General features: G+C 39.7%; 1 protein-coding gene across 1 annotated transcript in view; it reads right to left on the bottom strand.

Moving 5' to 3' along the window:
- The window catches only part of LOC137646043 (U3 small nucleolar ribonucleoprotein protein MPP10-like), a 203449-nt gene that overhangs the window by 100136 nt on the left and 80538 nt on the right, over positions 1–22775 (bottom strand). Inside the window, exons 4-5 of the mRNA XM_068379187.1 lie at positions 12478–12678; positions 2531–2705 (exon numbers count right to left, since the gene is read on the bottom strand). Of these exons, the coding sequence (XP_068235288.1) occupies positions 2531–2705; positions 12478–12678 (376 nt within the window). The remainder of the gene's footprint in view (positions 1–2530; positions 2706–12477; positions 12679–22775) is intronic.

The raw sequence follows: 22775 nt of genomic DNA, 5'->3' as shown, positions 1-22775 counted from the left end.
TCTGTGTGTGTGTGTGTGTGTGTTCTTTTGTTCATCGTATGTATGCCTTATAACTATACATTATAAAAGATTTTTTTCATGCCAGAAGAAACAAACCAATATTTTTTTTTACATTTATGTCTAACATAAGGTCTGTTACCGTCAAGTAGTATTGTATTTTTCACTTCACAATGAAAATAATTTTTTACACAAAATATAAGAAAAAATTCTGAAAAAAATTATTTTATAATGCATTGAAAATTATTTACAGTTGTTAACAGTGAAATACAATAGAACATACAGCAAACCATTGAAAATTTATTCTGTAAACATCAAAATAAATAAACAGGAAAATGATTAAGTGCATGTATATCCGAGTGAAAAATCTTGTATGCAGCTACTGAGGGGGGAAGGGATCTGCTGCCTCGTAGTGAAAGGGTTAACAACAGTTATCCTTAAAGTTTAGGCTTAGTAATTAGTAAAAATGACAGAACAGCAATTATAGTTTATAATATTTTGTGTCTTTAAAGCAATTCAAACAGTAAATGGTACTTTGCTTAGACAGTTATAATGTATAAACATTTGAGTTTCATTAGGAATTCAATCTCAAATAATGGTACTAGGCATAGACAGTTATCCTCATCATTATCATCTCCTATGACTACTAATGCAAAGGGTCTCTGTTATATTTCGCCAGTCGTCTCTACCTTCAGCTTTTAAATAAATACTACTCTATTCATCATCTACTTCACGCTTCATAGTACTCAGCCATGTAGACTTTGGACTTACAACTTTTCTAGTGCCTTGTGGAGCCTAGTTGAAAGTTTGGTGAACTAACCTCTCTTGGGGAGTGGGAAGAACATGCAAAAACCATCTTCATCTACCCCTCATCATGATCTCATCCATATTTATATGTAATTTCAGGCAATTTGATTTCCAAATTTCATTTAACCTAGCCATTGTCTGATTTTCTTTTTTCCATTTGTCACTAAACTTAAATTCTAACGATCCTGTATCATAGTTTCTAAATATTTAAATGATTCCACCTTATTAATCCTTTCTCCTTCCATTGCACATTTCGTTCTCATCATCTGTCTTTCTTCTATTTAACTAGGGTCCAACCTCATATGATATTTCATGCAATCTAGTGAGCAAGCTTTGCAAGTTATACTAACACTTAAGTACCATAAGCTATTCAAACACAAAAATGGTACTAGATTTAGATAGTTATATTAACGCTTGAGTAATTAAAACAAAATTAAGATAATTATCAATATCAGAGATGTGCAGTACGAGATAACAGGTATCAATAGCCGAAGGTTAACATAAGTTTAGAAATCATAATTCATTATGTTTAGGATATTTATATAACTGAGCAATTACAAGACAATTACTTGATAATAATAGTCAGCTCTCCTTATTCATGGGGGTTAGGTCACAGAGATAGGCGCAAATACTTCCTACACTAGGGTGGATTAACTCCTATCCTACCAACTCACTGCCTATTGCCTATATGGGGTCAACTAACACACTACACTTATCCCTTTGCTATCGCGCCTAATTGGTACCAGTATTGCCGCGTTATCGTCAAAAACGTGATACCCAAACTGAAGAACTGATGGTACTATAATAATTTATATCGATACCCTAACCTCAAATTTTATTCCTAATTGACCCTATTGCTATGTCTATTCATTCAAATTACTTTAAATACAAACCAAAAAATTAACATATTAAAAACAAAACATAATAGGCAATTTTATTTACCGTTTTGGGGATAAGGAGAGGCTTGAGTAGGCTGAAGGAGTACCAAGGCTGTCAATGAATAGCCTTTCTTTGGGTCGTTGGCAATATTTTTTTCCATAATATATTTCAGATAGTATTTTGTTTTGTACAGGATATATAAATGGTTAATTCTTTTTTTCCTGTGGGTTTTCAATATCTTAACACATAGGCTATGTACTTAGGTTATAGTAACCCATAGTCAGATTACTCACTACTAGGTAATGAAATAGAAAGTGTGGACCAAGAGGAAGATCTCGGTTTTATTATCAGCAAGGATTTGAAGTTCACCAAACAGAGCATTAAAGCTGAAAAGATAGCACAGAAACTAATAGGCTACATAAAGAGATAATTAAAATATAGAAACAAAGACACTATGAACATCAGGGGAGTTTCATAAAAATAAGCTGAATTCTAATGATAACATTTATCATATTTATACTCACCAGATGTTCATATGCATGTTGGCCCCCTCCCTGATCAGTGATGTTATGAGACTAATGATTGGGTTTCGACTTGAACTGGAGGTAAAATGAATTATGACACATCATCGACAAGTTAGTTTGCATCAACAGCCAGATGGTTCCTAGAGGGGGAGGTCTTTTGCAAGGAGAGTAGAAGGGAATTTCTTATTTTGGGGTAGGTGTGAACATTTAAACAACTTGGCGAGAAAAGCAACATGAACATCACATAAATATAGAAATAATTTAATCATTCAAATTCTGTAACTGCAACTGAAAGTAGAATGGTACTGTAAATGTTATCTTACTTTGCCGAGCAACAATGTTATATTCTAATTGTTCTTCCAACGTTGAGTTTTCAGGACGATCAGCACTAACAGCTTCTCCTTTTAAAAACCAAGGTTTCTCAGCAATATTGTCTTCTTCTAAAGTACTCATTAACATAAGCTCCCTTTCCCTTTCTTTTTCAAATGTAGATTTTTCCTGAAAGAAACACTAGCTTTAAAAAATTGTATTTTATAAGAATTTCTCTATAAAAACTCTATAATAAACTAATGGAATACACCTTTTAAATATCTACAATATCATAAACACTACACACTCATTTCACTAATTTTCAAATAGTAATTTGTATTTTTTTTAACTATACAAACCTGAGTCCTTTAACAGGACTACATTTCCAAGGCAGTTTGAGCTTTCAATGAGGTAGTTAGTACACAGTGTAACTGGTGGGTGGAGGGTAGGCCCCATCCACTTGCCAGGTACAGTGACCATTTTGACATTAATGTGGAACTTGTGGGTGGTTAAGGTGGACAGTGTAACTTGAAAACTTAGTGATTTGTTCCTACACAAATACAAACCCTCATTCTTGCAATAGGAGACTCGTCCTTAGACTGGCTTGATTACTAACATGGGAAATGCAAATGCTCTTTCGTCTTGTGGAGGAGTTAAAGTGATGATTCTTGTTAACCTAAGCAAAAGATATCACAGATTTTAGGCTAGAAGCTGGATCCCTACCCAGACACTGGTAAGATGGGGGAGATAGAGTCAGCCCTCCATATTCAATGGGGTTAGGTAACAGAGAAAGGCGCATAAATAAAAAATCTACGAATGCTTGCCACCCTAGAGGGAGGGGGGGTCATCTCATAGCCTACCAACCCACTGACCATTGCCTATCTGCGGTTAACTGTCACACTAGGCAACCCACTGTACTGCCCTACATTCTTTTCATGTGCTTCCTATCATGGTACTTTAGTTCATACAACTTTACAGAGGTAAATGTACATTATTAACACAGCTTCAATACAAGGTAAGATGAGTCATAACGTGAAAGCCATCGCCACACCATGCTATGCATAAGTAACAACAAAACACTTGTTCGTATCTAACAACACTCATTGATACCGTAGAGTAAAAATGTCACTAATAGTTGATGGTTGAAATGCACTCAAAATTGAAAACAAAAGTATAAAAATGCCTTAATGAAGCACAATTATCTTTCTTTTTAAAAATCATTATTTTTAGAATGCAATAATGTCAACTTAAACTAGTTGGTCAGCTGATGAAATTGATTGCCATGTTTTAAGGTTTGGTATATACAGTATTACAATACTGTAAGTAAACTTCAGTACAGTATTAGTAGTTCTTTATCAATGAATATAAAAATATTTATCATACCACAAATGAAAAAATAAGATAAGAAAAATACTGTGAAACTTCAATAACATTTACAAAGTTCTAACAGTAAAATCTGTGACTTATTACACCTTAAGGATTACGTTCATTAAACAATAAGAGTACGCTACTCAAACTAAAGTAATGTAATATATGAACTGTAAATAAACCCTGTCCAGACAATCATAAACTATCACTATATTTCTCAGCAAAAGTCCTTATGTTACATGCATGTAAATTAGTACCTTCTCTTTACATTAAATTTTAATCTATTATCCCTTCAATTCAATTACCTTCTTTTCATCATTTGTATCTAATTATTTTTAGCTTAATACCTTTTAATGATATTCGATTTCTTCCTGCATGAAAAATTACAAGCATGTTAGTTTAAATAACTAAAATGAAAAAAAAAAAAAAAAAAGACTACAGTATTCTAAAAATTGCTACCAGCTACCTTGCCTTAAAGCAGACATCAATTTGTTTATTTCATATAAAATATTCCTCTATTTCTCTGTATTTCTTAACAAAAAGTTAAATTCTTTTAAATATGTCTCTATACATATAGCATAAGATAAGAACATGAAATATGTCTCAATATAATTTCCAGTCGCCTTAAATTTTTAAAAAATGACCAGCAGTCAGAATGAAAAGATAGGTTGAAAGTGGTGATTGATTTAGAAGCTAACAGAATTGATTGGGAGAAAATATAATTACACTTCATTTCCAGTCTAATCCGCTGCGTCAGGTTACCTTATCAAAATCTGAGTTTATTATAATTGAACATATTTCATATCAAGTGATGGTAACTCTAAAAAAAATGACCAATTTGGAGATAATTTGTATTTTTCCTAACATTGCAAACTCATAGCTATTTATTAGGGGTATTAATTTTGCCGAAGCTCAAAGGATGCAAGGAGGTGGGAGAAGCTTGGCAGAAGAGCCCAAACGATGAGAGGAGAAGTCGGAGAGCTGTTGGCCGATCTTACCATGAGCACTCTTCAGCCCCTGGGACAAGGGCATGGCTGCATTGGCCTTTGAGGGCTTCTGAGTGCCAAAGACATGATCTAGGACCATGTCTTTACCCTCCAGAGGGGGGGGGGGTATAAAACTCGTTGAGAACCCTCATAAGAGTAAGAACTAGCTAGAAGGCATGTTTTGACTCTTTCTGCTCCCCCTCTGAAGGGAGACTGGCAGCAGTCTCCTTCCTCCACTCCTGAGAGCTCATCTCGGGGTGGGTCGTGGACATCTCTAGAGTGGGTGATGGATCCTGTGGGTATTGAAAAAGTCTTGATGTCCTTCGACTCCTTGCGGGGAAGGAGGTGTAACTCTAACATTAAAGGCCTGTTGGTACTATCCTTCCTGGTTCCTACTGGTGGTGAAGAGCTCTTCGCACAAGGGGTCTTTCTACAAAGGTGGCAGGAAGGACACCTGCCCCTCGCAAGGCTCCCTCAGCAGAGGTGAGATGGGAGAGCGTCTGGGAAGAGTACCAGGAAGATTTGGCCTAGACGACCTCTCAGGGGTCAGCTTCACCCTAGAATGATGGTATCCGAGACTCCTCTTTATCTCTTCAGGGATGAAGCTGCCGAGGTTCTCTGCCGGGACTCTGCTGATGCCAAAGGTTGTTGGGGGATGGCAGAGGCCTTCAAAGAGTGTGTTGAAAAGGCAGGCACTGGCGCTGTCTGAGAGATCTCCTGAAAGGAAAGGGACCGAAAGTTCCCTTTGACGAGTCTCTTCCGGAGCTGGATGATACCGTGGGTCAGCCTTTGAAGTTGGGATCTTTGGGATCTTGAGGCACCTTTTCCCTCTTTTTCCGGTGGTCACGCTGTAGTGCGTTTGCGGGGAGGGAAATGGGGCGATGGAGACCAGTTGGATACGACCCTGCCCTTTCTCGGTGAGAGAACGGATGGTCTGGAGGGCGGACACTTACCTTTCCATTCCTTTTTATCCTCTGGATGGCGCGACTCCCTTGAAGTTGGAGGTGAGTCTGGTTCTGCCTAATAACGATGTCTGCTCAACACAAGTGGAGGAAGCACCTGTTTGCGCGATAGCGAGAGCTGTCGCGTATGAGAGCGGTGGCGTGCCGGAGAGCGCTGACATGCTGGTGAGCGGCAGTGCGCTGGTGTGCTGGAAAATGCTGGTGCACTGGAAAGCATTGGTGCGCTGGTGAACGCTAACGTGTTGGTGAGCGCTAGCGCGCAGCTGGAGCCCAATCTGGGTGGCGAAGTGTTTGCTCATTAGTTCATTGGTGCGCTGACTGACGGACAAGAGTGTGTTGTGCAGGTGCCCGGGGCACTGGCTAACTATACATTGGTTGATGGTAGTGTTGACAGCGATCGTGCACGAGGATGACGCGTGGTCACACGGCGAGCAGGCATATGCAGAACTGGATGAGACAGGAACGGAGACACGGAGTCAAGAGGACAGCAAGTCGCAGAAGATCGGCACGTAGGATGAACTAGAGAAGGAATGTGTCTTTTGGAAGGACGAACATCCTACGAAGGGGATCGCGCACGATCCGCAGGACAGTGCATGGTCGAAGTCTGAGGACTAGCGGGCAGCATCGTCAAAAGGTCCAGGAGCAGGTGAAGGTCAAGGGCCACAAGACGTCAGATGAGGAGGCTCCTCTGCAGTGGAAGGCTGCGTTGACGAAGCTGAAAAGCCAAAGAGGCATCTCTTCACCGAAGGTCTAAGGCGAAGAGGAGGGCGAGTACGACGAGGAAGATGTCCACCGATGACGACCTCTGGGGGCCAGTGGATCAGCAAGCAGCAAACCTTCGAAGAAGTCTCTATGAGTGAACTCCCCCGAGGGGGAAAACACTCGCAGGAGAGACGGAGGTAGGACTTTGCTTCTCCCTCAAAGGATTTTCAGCAGGGGGGAAGCGCAGTCTTCAGCAACGGCGGAAGAGTCCGAAGGGGAAGGAGAGTCGGAACACAAGCAAGAGAATCCACCTCTGACGTCGACAAGGGCTGCACACAAGCACCAGAGCGAAGAAGCTGCAGCAGGTTATCCTTGAAGGGCGGACCCGGTAACCCCAGGAATGACCACATCTGTAATAAGGGAGAAAGTCATGGACACCTCCCCCCGGGGGGGAGAGGTGGATCCGCTTCGCTAGGGGAAGCGACACCGTCTCTTGAGGACCAAGGTTGACCAGGTGTTAAAAGGCCTGCGCTACTACTCAACAGCCTCTCAGAAGAGACCGAACGAGCTGGAGCTTCGGAGGAAAGTCAGGAAGAGGAAGAAGCAGCCATGGGTTTCTTCTGCTTCAAAGAAACCTTCGAAGGAGAAGAGTCCCGCTTAGACATCTTCCGCTGTCGCCCAAACTTTTTCCACTGGGAGGCAGATCACTCCCGACACTCAATACACTTATTATCACTATCATAGCGTTGACCTCTGCAGAAAAGGCAAAGGGAGTGAGGATCGGTGTCCTCAGCAGACATGAAAGTATCGCAGGGCCGGCTTTCAAGTCCAGGGCAGGTACGCATGGTTGGCAGAAATCAACACACACACAAAAAAGAAAAAGCACAAAAAGCATTAATGGCAGTTCAAATATTTGGTGAGGATGAAAAGCAGCAACGACCATTTACCATCCGAGCCAAAAGCAATGCAAGCTCTATCACAAGTGTGAAAGGGAGGGGTAACAAGCTACACCCTACCCCCACACTAACTAGTGGGATGGGTAGTTAATCCTTACTAAATTTTAATGACTCGTCCTTTCGGCGTTTCAAAATACCCCTAATAAACAGCGTAGGTTTGTATTCCAGTTACGGAACAAATTTCTTTTAAAAAAGTGCAAATTATTTCGTTAATAAACAAAGAAGTTACCAATTATAGTAAATTCTATATAAATTTTAATTTCATTATCTTTCTTCATTGAAATAATTCTTTTAATAGAAAATTATTCAAGCATACATTAATCAAACAATTATCAAATTTCAAAATCTTTAATGTCGAGAGAGAGAGAGAGAGAGAGAGAGAGAGAGAGAGAGAGAGAGAGAGAATCTTTTTTTCTATTAGTAATGCAAATTTATATTTTTCATTAGCATATATCACATATCAAATATTACTCAAACATAATGTATGTATGAACTTATTTTAACAACTTTTATTATTAGAATCACTATGCAAATGGTTTAACCTTGAATAATTTACATGTGTTAGCTATAAAGTTGTCATGTATATTTGATGTGGAGAGGGAGCAGATGTGATTAAAAACATCTGCTCACAAAAGTACTTATCGCGAAACTGTGAACAGATGAATTTTGATCTAATAGGTTATACGGTTCTCTGTCATACGAGTGGCAGAATAGGCAAAGATAGAACCCAAAAATATCAAAGGCTGACTTGTACTTCACTACAAAGCTTGTATTGTTACTCTTCCTTCTAGGCTTACATTACAACTATCTTGAAAAGATCCTTCTTGTCCCGTGAAGGGGCAAAGTTTGCAACACAGCCTGTTGAGAAGCTACCGCAAGACCAAGAATACGGTTATCCAAGGATCTGTGGGTAAATTCCTTTAGGTACTAGGCAACGAAGTTTTATCATACCCGACTCCTGCATTCGAGACTAGTGAAACTTTCAGGTTCTTCATGAAGGTTAAGGTATATCCGATATACCTGACTTTGTGTACTTAAAACACCACGATGGTCCTTCCTTCCTCTCGTTGTATCAGGACATCTGAAGGTTACAAGTCAGAAACAATGCTCTCGGATATCTTTTTCTTTACCCTTTACAAACCTTTAGCAAGCAAAACAAGACCTCCTGTGGATGTCATGGAAACTGTCTTACAAGAAACACAAAAGACATTGAACCCTTTTTTGCTTATTTTCGGGAATGAATGTACTTTTTCTTTGTAATTAAAAATAGCTAGCACAAGCCAGAATTCCTGTAAACTACCTAACCAAAAATTTGGTAACACAGGAGTGAACAAAGAAGCCAGACATCATCAACTCTCCCAATGAAATGGCCACTGTCACCTCTGTCCGCCTATCTCCTTTCATAACACACAACCCAGAGGCCTGGGTCTTTAGAGCAGAAACAATCTTTCGGTAAAAGAAAACTATGTTACTCACAAAAAGCTGACGCTATACTCAAGTTCCCATTTCACAAAATCTTCAAACAAATATCAGTGGTTAGCCGAGCCAAATCGCACTGTCACATACAAAGTTCTCAAGGCCCAACTCAGGTTATCCTTCATTAAGCCCTCAGAGCCCCACCCCCAAAATATGGAAATCATAGTTATGGCAATAAGAAATCAACAGCGCTAGTATGTCTACAAGCAACTCCTGGCATTGACAGCCATCAAGAAATGATGCTACACTTAATACTCGAAGTCCTCTGGACGAAGTTACAACACAAAACATTTGTGGAAATTTCCAATGCATCAATCATGCCCCTCAAGGATTTTCTTAAAATGGTAGATGAAGCTCACCTGGCCAAGACATCATCAGAACCCACTCAACCACGTGCAGCTGTGACCACTACACAACCACAAACCCTACCCCTAAGAGATGAACAAACCAACAGCGAGCTAGATTCCCCCGTTGCTCCAGTATGCCACTCAAGGATCAACCAGCATTTTATCAAGGATCCATCATACACCCCACCAAACCAAAGGGCCTTTGATTCTTCATTTGTTCACTACACCACTCTTATGGGTGGAGATGGAGATCTGTTTATTTCTGTATAATCTGGAACTAAAGATATTGGTATTGAATCCTGTAGTCTGTACTGGGGCCAAAGCCAAAGGATCAGTATCAGGTAGTGACTCATGTTTGCTAAGTCCTTAGGGCAACAAAACATTGACAAAAGTTTCACTGATCTGAAAATTATAAATATTATGGCTGTCATCCTCGGTTACCAGGGTCACAGAGGGCTCTGGTAAAGGAGGATCAGGATAAGAGATATCGTACGTTGCATGAAGGAGCTTACTCTTCGTGCTCTCAACAGAAGACGACTTAGAATAGATCTATCCCTCTTGGCTCGCTTCTTCTAATGTGTATAATACTTCTCCCACTGGGAGGGTGGCCACTCCCTGAAAAATTCACAAGGTGAATCGTACGGACACTGCTTACCACAGCAGTTTGGATATGAGGAGTGCAGATCAACCTCAACCCACTCATGAAGGTTCCACATGGGAGGCAGCTCATGTTACAAAAATCACAGAGAAAAAAGCACTGAAAAGGATAATCCACCTGGAGTCTTGTATCCATATACAGAATAGTTGCCAGTTATGCACCTTTTTCTTTTTCTGGTCCTGGTGAATTGACTTTGGAGTAAACCAATATAAATGGCTCAGAAGTTTGTGTCAGTGTTGGAACAAACTTTAGTACATAGCACTTTTCTAGAAGAGGGAAGAAAAAATGCGGCGCCCTTCTTCTCTAGCAAAAATACATATGCTCAGTCTTTACAAGAGTTGTTAAAACCCATGATTCTTCCCATGATAGGAAAACTCTCAGAACTCACTCACTCCCTCTGCAGATGTAAAAGGTGTGAAAACACCTCCACCGAAAACCAGGCACACCCATGGTTGTGTGCGCTGATGTTTCTTCCCGCTAAGGGACAACTCTTGGCACACACAAAACGAGAGGTTCCTAGAACTCGTACCGTCTCTCCCATGGGGACAAAATCAGTAGAAATTACGCGAACATGACTCATATCGACCAGATTTCACGGACTACAGATGATGTCTTCTACACATTCTTCTTAGAAAAGAAGGTTCAGCAAAGACGCGGTGGGGAAAGTTCTTCTTCTCTAAAGTCATGTTGCTGAAGACAATAATCAAGCAGGGAGAAGAATGCAAGAGACAGGAGTATTCTTCTTCCGACGGAGCGCCACCAAAATCCAATGAAATCTTCCTTAGGGTTACGTAGTCGTCGTTGATGTTGAACACACACGAAGGATAGGATAACAAAACACATGCCACCCGACAGGAACAAGTATGTTGGATATTGAAAGGTAACCAAGAAACTGTAACACAAATACAGTTAACCATTAACACTGCATATCCTGGTTTCCGAAACCCCTCGAACACAAGTGCAAGGAGCCATTTCAAACTGAAAGAAAAGCAAAAGATTAAAACAACCAGATGTGAATACCAAACAGCACATCAGTACTTGACAGTCGAAGTCAAAGTGGAGGTTGCTTTACCTGTGAGGTGGGCGAAGCATCCGCGCCACACAGTGACCAACGATGTTTATATTGTTAAAGTTTAATGGCCAATTCCAGCTTTGCTGAGGTGATACTCTTATTAAAAGTCGATGGTTTGTATTATGTGTAGGAACAAATAAGAAATTGAAACAATGTGAAGAATTTTATTCCCTACGGCACTTAGAAATATAAGAAATTGAAATTTGATGTGAAGAATTTTACTTAATTCCACTTAGAAATATAAGAAATTGAAACTTGATGTGAAGAATTTTACTCTATTCCACTTTGAAATATAAGATATTGAAACTTGATGTGAAGAATTTTACTCTATTCCACTTTGAAATATAAGATATTGAAACTTGATGTGAAGAATTTTACTCTATTCCACTTTGAAATATAAGATATTGAAACTTGATGTGAAGAATTTTACTCTATTCCACTTTGAAATATAAGATATTGAAACTTGATGTGAAGAATTTTACTCTATTCCACTTAGAAATATAAGAAATTGAAACTTGATGAAGAATTTTACTCTATTCCACTTAGAAATATAAGAAATTGAAACTTGATGTGAAAAATTTTATTCTCTATTTTACTTAGAAATATCTCAAAAATGACCCACCGTCAGTGAATTATTATTTCTATGCACTTTATCTAAGAAGATTGGACTAGCCTTTAAAATGGAATAGGTTAAGCTGGTAGTATCATTCATATATTGACATTGTCACTCAATGAGACATTATTATAGGAATCAGAAACATTCTATTCCATAAAACTTTAAAGCCGTTCCATAAAAACAGAAGGCTATGAATTATGCCCATCAATCTCATTCTTAACATTTGACAACTAACTTTCCATCTGAATTTTTTCTATTTTGAATCTCTATCATTAACTTTAGTAGATACTTACTTGACATATTGTGCCCCAAGATTTTCAAACAATTAACACATTCCTCACACTAACAGGTTACATCACATTTTTTACAATTATGATACACATATTACAAAGGGAATGTGATTCTTTATATCATAACAATACTCTATTCACTAAACACTTGGCAAATAAACATATCTTAAAACCAGAGGAAGCTATACCAAGTAAAAAAAATATACTACAAAAATGCTACAGATATTTGTATTCTTAAAAATATCAGAAAAATTTAAGTTAAGCCAAAAAGGCCATAATATACAAAACGACGCTGGTGAATGTTGCATGTTATGGATATGGGTACTGCCTCTACCAGAAGTTAGTGTTCCTTCAGATAGATGATGGTGCACAACAGTGGGCACCACCAAGGAGTGTATTTAGGAGAGAGTGACACCTTCTTTCCTTTTACATTTAAAGGGTGGGAAGCAGTAGCTTTGATATTGTTAGCACAATGGCTATAAGACAAGATTTATTGAAATAATGGCATTACAACCAATGCATACTCACCTCCTTCTTCTTCAGTCCAAGCAACTGAGCCACTTTTTTACCACTTTCTTCTGCAGATTGGTCTAATGATTCCTTCTCCTCCTTGCCATCATCTTTACTGTTCAATACTCTACTGTCACTGTCTTCATCTTCCTCTCCATCTGTCAACTTTGTAAATTCCTCCTTATCACCACCAAAGAAGGCTTCATATGTCACTGTATCCTGAAATGTAAAAAAATCTGCTATTAAAAATATCCAACCCTATAAAAGTTTTAAGAGTGGAATAACAAAAATCAAAAGCTTATATTATCAACGTAAACAGTGAAGTGATTGCAGTCAACACTATTAATAAAAATGCATACACTGTACATAAGATTCCTTTAAGGATCTCAATCAATCTTATTCATGTGTACTTTAGATTGCCAAGATTTGATAAACAAAAAAAAATTGAGCAAATAAATATTAAATAGTAACAATACACTGTATGAAAAAAAAATACAGAGGAAGAGACTGTGACAAAAAAATTATGCAATGTATCATGCATGATCTATGCTCACCTGATGTTCATATTTCTTTGTCCTTGACGTTGACTCAATAGCAACATTCCACAAAAAAAAAAAGAAAAAAAAAAATTCCCATTTTCTTCCCTTCATGGGACATTTGGTGACTAATGGTGACTCAAGGAGTGGTTTCCTGCCCTTGTCCTGCTCCCTCTCAAAGTTGCATTGAGTATCCAATCTCCTTAAAACCATTAGTCAATGGGGAGGAGGGTAAGCATACATATAAACATCAGGTGAGTATATAATAAAGAAAAAAAATATTAACATTCTATTAATTTCTATGAACCTTACCTGGTGTTCATATTGCTGTCTCATATAATCTGATAGAAATGGATTATGAAGGAAAGAGAAATGACAAATTTGGAAATTATTTGTAGTGATTTATAGGGATTATCCTTTCGACAAAGCTGAAACTAGCCATAAGACTTTTTAGCGAGGTGGAACTAACCTATCGCTATTTAGCGGTAGGGGGTAGGAGGGGGAGCCAGGGTACCTGGCTACCCCTCACACACACTTGTCTATTCAGATCACTTTTTGATTGCAGGCAGGACTTATCGGGTGACAGGTTTTGGTGGGACAATTTGTATAAATAACTACAGGTTTGTATTAGTTATGAAAAATACATATTTTTTTCAAATTTGTCATTTGTTCCTTTACTAACAAACCTTACGTTATTTATAGGAATGACTCACCCTAATGAGAGAGTAAGTCCTGACCAACTGGCTGCTCTTTGACCCTGGGTTTCCCATACGTGCTCTGCGGGTAATAGAGAAATTTTGACCCCTCGCAAAACTAGGATTGCAAAGCTTGGTTAGCAGCCTGACCAATTTTGGTGAACGTGTGATGCTAGCAGTGTGACTAGTCTATGGAACACATTCTCAGAAATGTAGGAATCCAAGAAGTAACCAAAGCCGTTACCAAATCCCACCTCGCCAGGGGATATGGGGCCGCAACAAGCTTATTAATATCTACTAGGTTACACAGGGAAAACAGTTACACCTGCAGACAGGAGAGGTCAGCTTTGCAGAGTACTCTAAAAGGTGTTGCCCCGAAAAGGGGGAGAGGATGAAGGAAAGAGAGCCAGTAATTCCTTGCCAATCATCCCTGGCTTATCCTTGGCTAACTCTGCCCTCACCATCAGCTACTTGTCCATCAAGGACCTGTTATAAACCACATACAGTATTGTGTAGCCACCACAAGGGTAATGGAGAATGTCTGCATGCTCCTGTGGGTCACATCTTCAACGAATGAATGAATGATTTAAAGTTTTCAGGCATCCTGACATCTAAGGTCATTGACGCCGGTAACATTTAATTTATGTATACAAAAATAAAAGATAAAATAAAATAAAAAATAAAAGACTATTCAATTAAAATCATAAAAGTTGAATGTCATAAAAGTTAAATATTTTTCAGAAGACCTGCTTCTGAAATAAATCTAAAAATGCCACTTGCATGGTAGGACACATCATTTCCAAGAATCTTGGCAAGGATGAACCAGCCACCCTCACCTCGAGCCTCAAACAAATATCTATTCCGCAAGTTGTTATAATTGGGGCATTCGGTCAACAAATGCCTTACGGTTAGAGGTACTACACAGTCGTCACAATACGGTTGATGTTGGCCCTTCAGCAGAAACTCGTGTGTCAACCGAGTGTGACCAATACGGAGACGACAAAGAGACGTCTCCCATTTTCGGGGCATCATATTATACCTCCAAGGAGATATGTCATTTGTTATCTCTCGCATTTTATTGCCATCTTGACTATCCCATTGCTGTTGCCATTTATTGCAAACCAATTTCTTGATGTCAGGTAAGAAATCATCACAGGGAATAGGATACCCTCTTGGCAGCAACTCTGATGCAGCCTCCTTAGCCAGTGAATCTGCCTTCTCATTCCCGGACACACCTACATGTGCTGGAACCCAACAAAATTGAACTGTTATACCTCTCCGTCCAATAATGAAAAGCCATTCTAAAATCTTTAAAACTAGAGGGTTATTAGAATTAAAAACTTCCATAGCTTGAAGGACACTCCTTGCATCACTAAAAATTGTAAAATTACCCTCCTTCTCCAACGCTATTTTCTCAATAGCGGTTAATATGCCATACAGTTCGGCAGTAAATATAGAAGCAGTCAGAGGAAGTGCACCTCTACAATTAAAACCATTACTATGTACTCCAAATCCAACGCCAGCATCAGATTTGGAGCCATCAGTATAGATAAAAGTTGATCCTCTATGTTCTCTAACATGTTCATTAAAAAGAGACCTGGCTTCTAGGTCTGACATATTATTCTTACCTCCAATAAAATATTTACAAAAAGATATCTCTGGTAACTTCCATGGAGGCGTTGGTGATACCTTGAATGGAAGTACCTTATTTCTAATTATATCCAGACTATTTAATAATCGTTTCACCCGAAAGCCATAAGGTTGAGGAGATTTTGGGTGGAACTCAAAGTATGATGCGTGTCTTACAAGGCTTGCAGTCTGAAAGGCGAGAGAGTTAGGGAGTCTTTGCAATCTAAACCAATACCGAAGAATGGAAGACATTCGGTAAAGGTCTAGAGGTAACTCTCCAGCATCAACAAGGAGACTTGGGATAGGCGAGGTTTTAAAAGCTCCCGTAGACAATCTAATACCTGCATGATGTATCGAGTCTAATATTTTTAACCGGCTTGGGGTTGCTGAAGAATATACCTCACAACCATAACTAATTTTGGAAAAAATCAAGGCCTTGTATAATTTTAAAATAGTATTGCGGTCTGCCCCCCACGATGTATGGGACAATACTTTTAAGATATTCAGAGCTTCAACACATTTAGCTTTTAATGCTTTTAAGTGAGAAACCCATGTCAGCCTACAATCAAATATCAAACCTAAAAATTTAGCTTCTCTTGCACATGGTATCCGTTGACCTTTAATGTATATATCCGGGTCTGGATGTACTCCCCGGATACGACAAAAATGGACAACGGTAGTTTTACTTGTCGAGAACTTAAATCCATTCATGTCAGCCCACTGGATAATTTTGTCAATAGAGAGTTGGATTTTTCTCTCAACCATTGCCATTCTGGTGCCAGCAAATGATATTGAGAGATCATCCACAAACAATGTTGAGAGAACATCCTGGGGAATGGCTGAGGATATCCCATTAATTGCTAGTGCAAAAAGGGTTACACTCAGCACACTACCCTGAGGAACTCCTTCTTCCTGGCACTTACTTTCAGATAGTGTTTCCCCAACTCTCACTTGAAAAACTCTACGTGAAAGAAATGCCTGAATAAATAGTGGCAGCTCTCCTCTCAATCCCAATTCATGAATGGTTTTCAGTATACCATATCTCCATGTGGTATCATATGCCTTTTCAAGGTCAAAAAATACTGTAACATGGTGCTGTTTGGAAGCAAAGGCTTCACAAATAGAAGACTCTAGTCGTATCAACACATCAGTCGTTGAGTGCATTTTTCGGAATCCACATTGAATCGGTGATAAAATACCTTTCTTTTCAAGGTACCACATCAGCCTTGCATTGACCATCTTCTCCATGATTTTACATAAACAAGATGTCAATGCAATAGGACGATAGTTTGCTGCTAAAAACTTGTCTTTACCGGGTTTTAAAAACGCTAAAATAATGGCTAGTTCCCAAACACTTGGGTAACTATGATCATGCCATATTCTATTAATAATACTTAAAATAAATAGCTTTGTATTAAAATGTACATGTTTAATCATTGCATATGGAATTCCATCGGGTCCAGGGGCTGTATCATTGCAATGAGCAAGTGCGGAATCAAATTCTCTTTCAGTGAAAGGAGAATTATACGACTCTTCCCTTCTTGTTGCAAAATTTAAAATTTTCTTTTCTTCAACGCTCCTATACTGGTGACCAGGGGCTCCTTCACACTTGCTGGATACATTTGAAAAATGATTAGCCAGGGCATTGCTAACTTCCTTTGCTTCAGTTACATACTGGCCATTCACCTTCAACACTGGTGGTGGGTTGGGGGTGAATTTGCCAGCTATCTTTTTTACTTTCCTCCACACAGAAGATGGTGGTGTTCTACTGTTAATGGAGGAAACAAAAGACATCCATGACTGGCGCCTTGCTTCTTTCATGGCACGACGGAACTGTGCTCTACATTTCTTGTACATAATTAAATTCTCATCAGTTCTGCGTCTACGCAATCGTGTTAAAGATCTTCTTGTGGCTCTGTGCAGGGCAGTTAGTTCTGAAGACCACCACGGGACTGGTCGTCGTTTGAATAACCCTGTTGTTTTGGGAATTGAATTGACTCCTGCTGTATGGAGAGTTCCATTCAGTAAGTCTATGGCATCATCGATATTTTCAACTTGTCCTGCATCCCCCTCAATTTCGCTTAGCTCACGAAATTTATCCCAGTCCGCCTTGTCAAGATTCCATCGTGGCGATCCCTGTAAAGGTGGACCATTGTTGGTGTTTATAATGATTGGTGCGTGATCACTAGTATGCCAATCATCTAATGTTCTCCAATCGAAGTCGATTAGGCAATCAGAGCTTACGATTGCTAGGTCAATACATGACAAGGTACCTGTCTGGACATGAAAGTGTGTGGGCTCTCCTGTATTAAGGAGTCCCACATCTTCATTTTCCACAATTGATGATATGATATTTCCCCTCGTGTTTGCTAAAACATCACCCCACAAAGGATGTCTACCATTCAAATCTCCAAGTAAAAGAAAAGGTTGAGGGAGTTGTTGAATCACCTCCACTAAGTTGTCATACAAAATGTTATCATTTGGAGGCAAGTACAGAGAACAAATTGTATATTTTCGCCCTATATCGATCTGTACAACCACTGCCTGCAGAGGTGTACGAATAGACAGAGAAACTTGGGGAACATCTCGACGAACGTATATGAGACTTCCGCCATGGCTCCCCACTTGGTGATCATATAGTGTCCTATAACTAATGTATTCGCGAGGACAAGGGGTATTATGATCAAGTTTGCTCTCCTGTAGACAAATAATTATGGGGGAATGCTCATGAATAAGGAGCTTAAGTTCTTCATATTTGGCCCTTAAACCCTGACAATTCCATTGCAAAATGGAGGAAAAAACTATGGTTTATAATTTGGTAGACCCCTTGGATGGAGTCTTCCCATTAGCAGTTTTTGATCTAACACTATTTTTAGGTGGTTTTATTAAAGAAGGTCTTGATAGATTGGGTTTAGAATTTATGATTTTCTTTTTGTCTTTTTGATCTGATTGTTGAGGAGGTTGGTGGACCTCCACTTGAATTTCCGATTTATTTAAATTGACTTCCAGATCAGAAATATCAACAGACAAATCCTCATATTTATTTGACGTCGTAATTTTGATATTTCTTATGGAAGGGGGCGAGAGAGATGGAGGTCTCTCTCTTTTCCGATTAGTAGGTTTTGAGCTACCAGGTTTTTGCACCTTCCCCAATACAGGTGCACCTGGTAACTTGGTGTCAGGTGGCATCTCCATCAAATCAGGCAAGGACATGGCCTGGGAGAGGTTAGTACTATTGTTGGTAATGGGGGACGAAGGCTGTACAGAAATGGGCAATGACCCATTTTTAATACGCTGTGGCAAAGCCTCAGAAGGCAATACGATTACTTTGTCATGCAGTACTTTATCATCAGAGGTTGTATTTCTTTTCTTAGAATTACTGGCAGTGCTAGGTGGGGTTGCTGTCTCCTGTGGTAAATTTACCTTTGATTTTAAGGCCTTTGCATAGCTGGTTGATTTATTCAACATTCTTTTTGCATGTCCCACACTTATGTGTTCTAAACTTGATTTGTTTAGGGCAGCTTCCTCCAACTTATACAGTTCGCATCTCCTATCAGTTGATTTATGATTCAAATTGCAATTTGAACACCTGGCCTCAAGTGTACATTCTCCATGATAAGTTTTGGAGCAAATACCACACATTTTTCCATTTTTGCAAACTTTGGATGGGTGTCCAAATTTAAAACAATTAAAACATTGCAGGGGCTTTTGTTTGAAAGGCCGAACTTTAATCCTTTCATTTTCAATAAAAATATGGAAAGGTACATCAGCATCCTGGAAAGTAAGTATAATCATTGAAGTTCCAGGAACCTTATGCACTTTCCATACATTTAATGGACACATAGAAAGTATCTCCTCCTCTGTAAATTCGTATAGGTCCTTATTAAAGACCACTCCCCTTCCATAACTAAAATTTAGATGAGGTTTCATTTCCAATGTAATTTCATCACTGCCTGTCTGTAAGTTGGACAGTATTGCAGACTGAGTCGAAGATTTGGCATGGATGAGATAACTGTTCTTCCCAAAACGAGATATATCTCCAGGTGCTATGGTTCCTACTTTTTTTTGGATAAACTTACATATTTTAAAATAATTCCCTATTATCCCTTTAGGTTCAGCTAAGAGCCACATTGGTGGTTTGGGTTTTCTCTGTGAAGGCATGGGTACATTTCTATCTTTTTCAAACCAATCAGCAGGTTTGTACACATCCAATTCCTTTGGGACCTTATCACAAAGAGCTCCCATGATGTTCAATTCGTTAATTTTGATACTACTAATATTACTTATGGCATTAAACGCTTCATCATGACTTTCAAAAGATATCCAAGAGTCCCATTTTTCATCTCCAAGTCGCATCCTTATTTCCTTTATCAATCCATAGCACTCAAATGCTTTATATATATCATCATAATTTGTCTCTAATGGGATTTGGGAAACATGAAGGAATCGTAGTTTCCCTGTGTTACCCAAATTGCTAGATTTTTTAACATCAGTAGAGTGGTCCTTTTTAGTTCGAAGGTCGTCAACAGAGTTTTCCTTAATTACAGTAGCAGAAGTCGTCAACAGTGCCGGGGGGGAGTCAGCAAATCCAGGGGATGGGGAGTCAGTATTTGAAGGGTCCATATTTAAGGGTGGGATTTTCAGGTTTTTTGTTGTTTTGTTGGGGTACCTGCTTGAGAATTATAAGAAAGTATCATACGTTGGGAAGGAAATTTGCATTCTCCACTATCGGCACAATGAGAGTATATTTCCCCGATGGTCCACTCCATACCCTACCCGAAGGATAGCATCAAAACAGATATAGAGGCACAGGTGTAAGCTAAACCCGCCTGTTAGGACTGAGACCAAAGTAATATGGAATCATCCTCCCCATATCTGTAATGATGGGCTTCCGGCCAAAAGCCAAGAGTCCCACCTCAAGGATTGGATCCCCCTGGATTCCGATGACCCAACCCTTGAGAGTAGTTCCGCCAAAAAGGTCCAAACCATCTTTGGGATGGCTGAGATCATCCAATACTCTCATATATAGCTTTGAATGCGAATACCTCCCAACCGTGATCCCTTCTCCCATTCATCTAAGCAGGCAGTAATAACGAATGTGGAAATATCCACGCCATTTAAATAAAATAGAAAAAAATAAATAAATAAATAAATGAACAAATAAAATAAATAAATAAATATATATATATATACATACACACACATACATATACATATATATATATATATATACATACACATACATATATATATATACATATATACACATACACATACACGCATACACCTACATATATATATAACTAAGAAAAATAATAATCATAGAGATAGGACAGCAAGATGAAAGAAAGGAAATTTGATAAAATTAGGAGAAGGTCGAAGTAATATTAAGCAGAAGAAAAAGATGAAAGAGAGAAATTTAGATTCGAACTGGGGGAGCAATTTCCCGAAGTTCGAGAGCCCTCTAGCCCGTCACCAAGATTCAGCACGGGAATGAAATGCCGTGCTGAAGCTCAATGACTTCATCAAGGCATTCTCTCATTAAGAGGGACATCTTCAACGAAGGGTGAAGTGAAGGTCAGAAATGCTTTCACATTACTACTGGCATGGTCTGCATCACAAAGTAGCTGCTGCTAAGCATAATGGGCAAATTCCGCTCAAAGATGTTATGAGCTTTGGGTCACCTCTAGGAGGAGAACAAGAGGAAGTCAATGACTGGTATATGACCCAGTGTGTCCCAGTCACAAACGAGATCATTAAGAGCCTCCTTTAACCCTCCTAGGGTTAGCTAAGCATGCTGAACCTTTGGAGTGAGCTATTTTATTTCCCTCGAGGTGTGATCTTCAATTTAATTACTGGCGTGAAGAGGAGTACTCAATGACTGGTATATGACCCTGTGGGTCCTAGTTGTGAATGAGATCCTGATGAACCTCCCTTGACCCTCCTAGGGTTGGCAAAACGTGCTGAATCCTTGGGGTGAGTTATGGCATCTTCCTCAAGGTATGGCCTCAAGTTAATCACTTGAGTAACAGCCATTGATCACGATGTGGAGGATATCCTGTCAGGAGGGCTTGAACCTGAGGTTCAAGGTGTCTGGAAAAAAGTTAGATGTTACTTGGTTCCTTGCCGTGAGTGAGAGAAGCTGAGGGTAACTCATAGGGTACACCTACTCTCTTGATCGAGGGCAACACCGGCAAGACCTGTCCTCAGGATCAGGAGACGATTTGCTTTCTAGGTCTTCGAGGGGGGCCACCCCGGGACCAAAAGAAGCAACACGTGTCCTATAGAGGGGCTTCATTACCCAGCTACGGGTAAATAGGCTCAAACTCTGTGAAGAACGATGATTGAAGACGAGGGAGAAGGTAAACACTTCCGGTCTGAAGGAGATGCTCAAGGAACGAGCAAAGGTCTTCTGTTGCATAAGTCTAAGAGTGGGATTCCTCTCAATGGCAATTTTGAGGGTCTATTACTGTAATAGCACCCTCAAAAAGAGAGACAGACTTTACCCGATCCTAACCACGGAGCATCTATCGTAAATGAAGTCCTTAATGGGTTCTCCGATGTTGTGGACTTGTCACCATATGTGACATGTCTATTAGGCAAGACGAGACGGATGGGCTAGCCAAGTCTCTTAATGAGACAAGACTGCCGACGAGACCTGCCCGGTGGCGGGGAGAAGCCTTTTTTCTTTTTCAGAGGAATTGCTCATAGGAGGGAGCCCAACAGGTGAAAGCAGTCTTTCTCCCACAGGAAGAAGAAGGCCACTGCCTGTCACTATATCCTGCTTCCTGCAGGAAGGCCTCTAAACAGAGGCTGTTGGAGGAAGATTCCCATAGAAGGGGTGGATTGGATAAAATCCAAGCCTGTAGACAGGATACCCTGAAGGGGAGACCACATAGGTGCAGAAAGTGTTTCCCACAAATGGGAAAACAGACAAATCAATGCCATCCCCATGGGCAAATCTTCGTATCATTTTTGCTCTGACCATAGTCCTGAGGATGTGTATGTGGCCTCCCCCCTTTTCTTTGATGCTTCCATGAGAAACATCAAATCCGGGAAAACCAAGGAGATCGCCTCCCTAGAGGATATTCTTGTCTGGCAACCTCTTTACCAGGCCAGCCACTTGCTTGGACCTTGTAGAGAACCGGAGGAAAGGACAATTACTGGTGTTGAAGGGCCTGGGATCTGGTTAGTCCTGAAGAGGTTGAATTTGACGGAGACTAATGCGGTCTTGTCGAACCTTGGTAAGTTTCTGCAGACTGATGACCAAGTTCGCTCAAAATCTATTTTTAGGTGAGCTAGCCATGTCGTCCTGATGGAAGGTTCCTAATAGTAGCTTCCAAGGGATATATGAACTGCAGTGATATTCCCAGAGAATTGACCTTTAGGTCTCCAGAATTCTAACTCCTGGCGCGAATATCCTTAAAATGCTCTTAAGGATATGGCATAAATCAGG

This window comes from Palaemon carinicauda, chromosome 8, assembly GCF_036898095.1.
Source record: "Palaemon carinicauda isolate YSFRI2023 chromosome 8, ASM3689809v2, whole genome shotgun sequence".
NCBI classification, from domain to species: Eukaryota; Metazoa; Arthropoda; class Malacostraca; order Decapoda; family Palaemonidae; genus Palaemon; species Palaemon carinicauda.
This window is presented reverse-complemented; position numbering and strand designations above follow the sequence as displayed.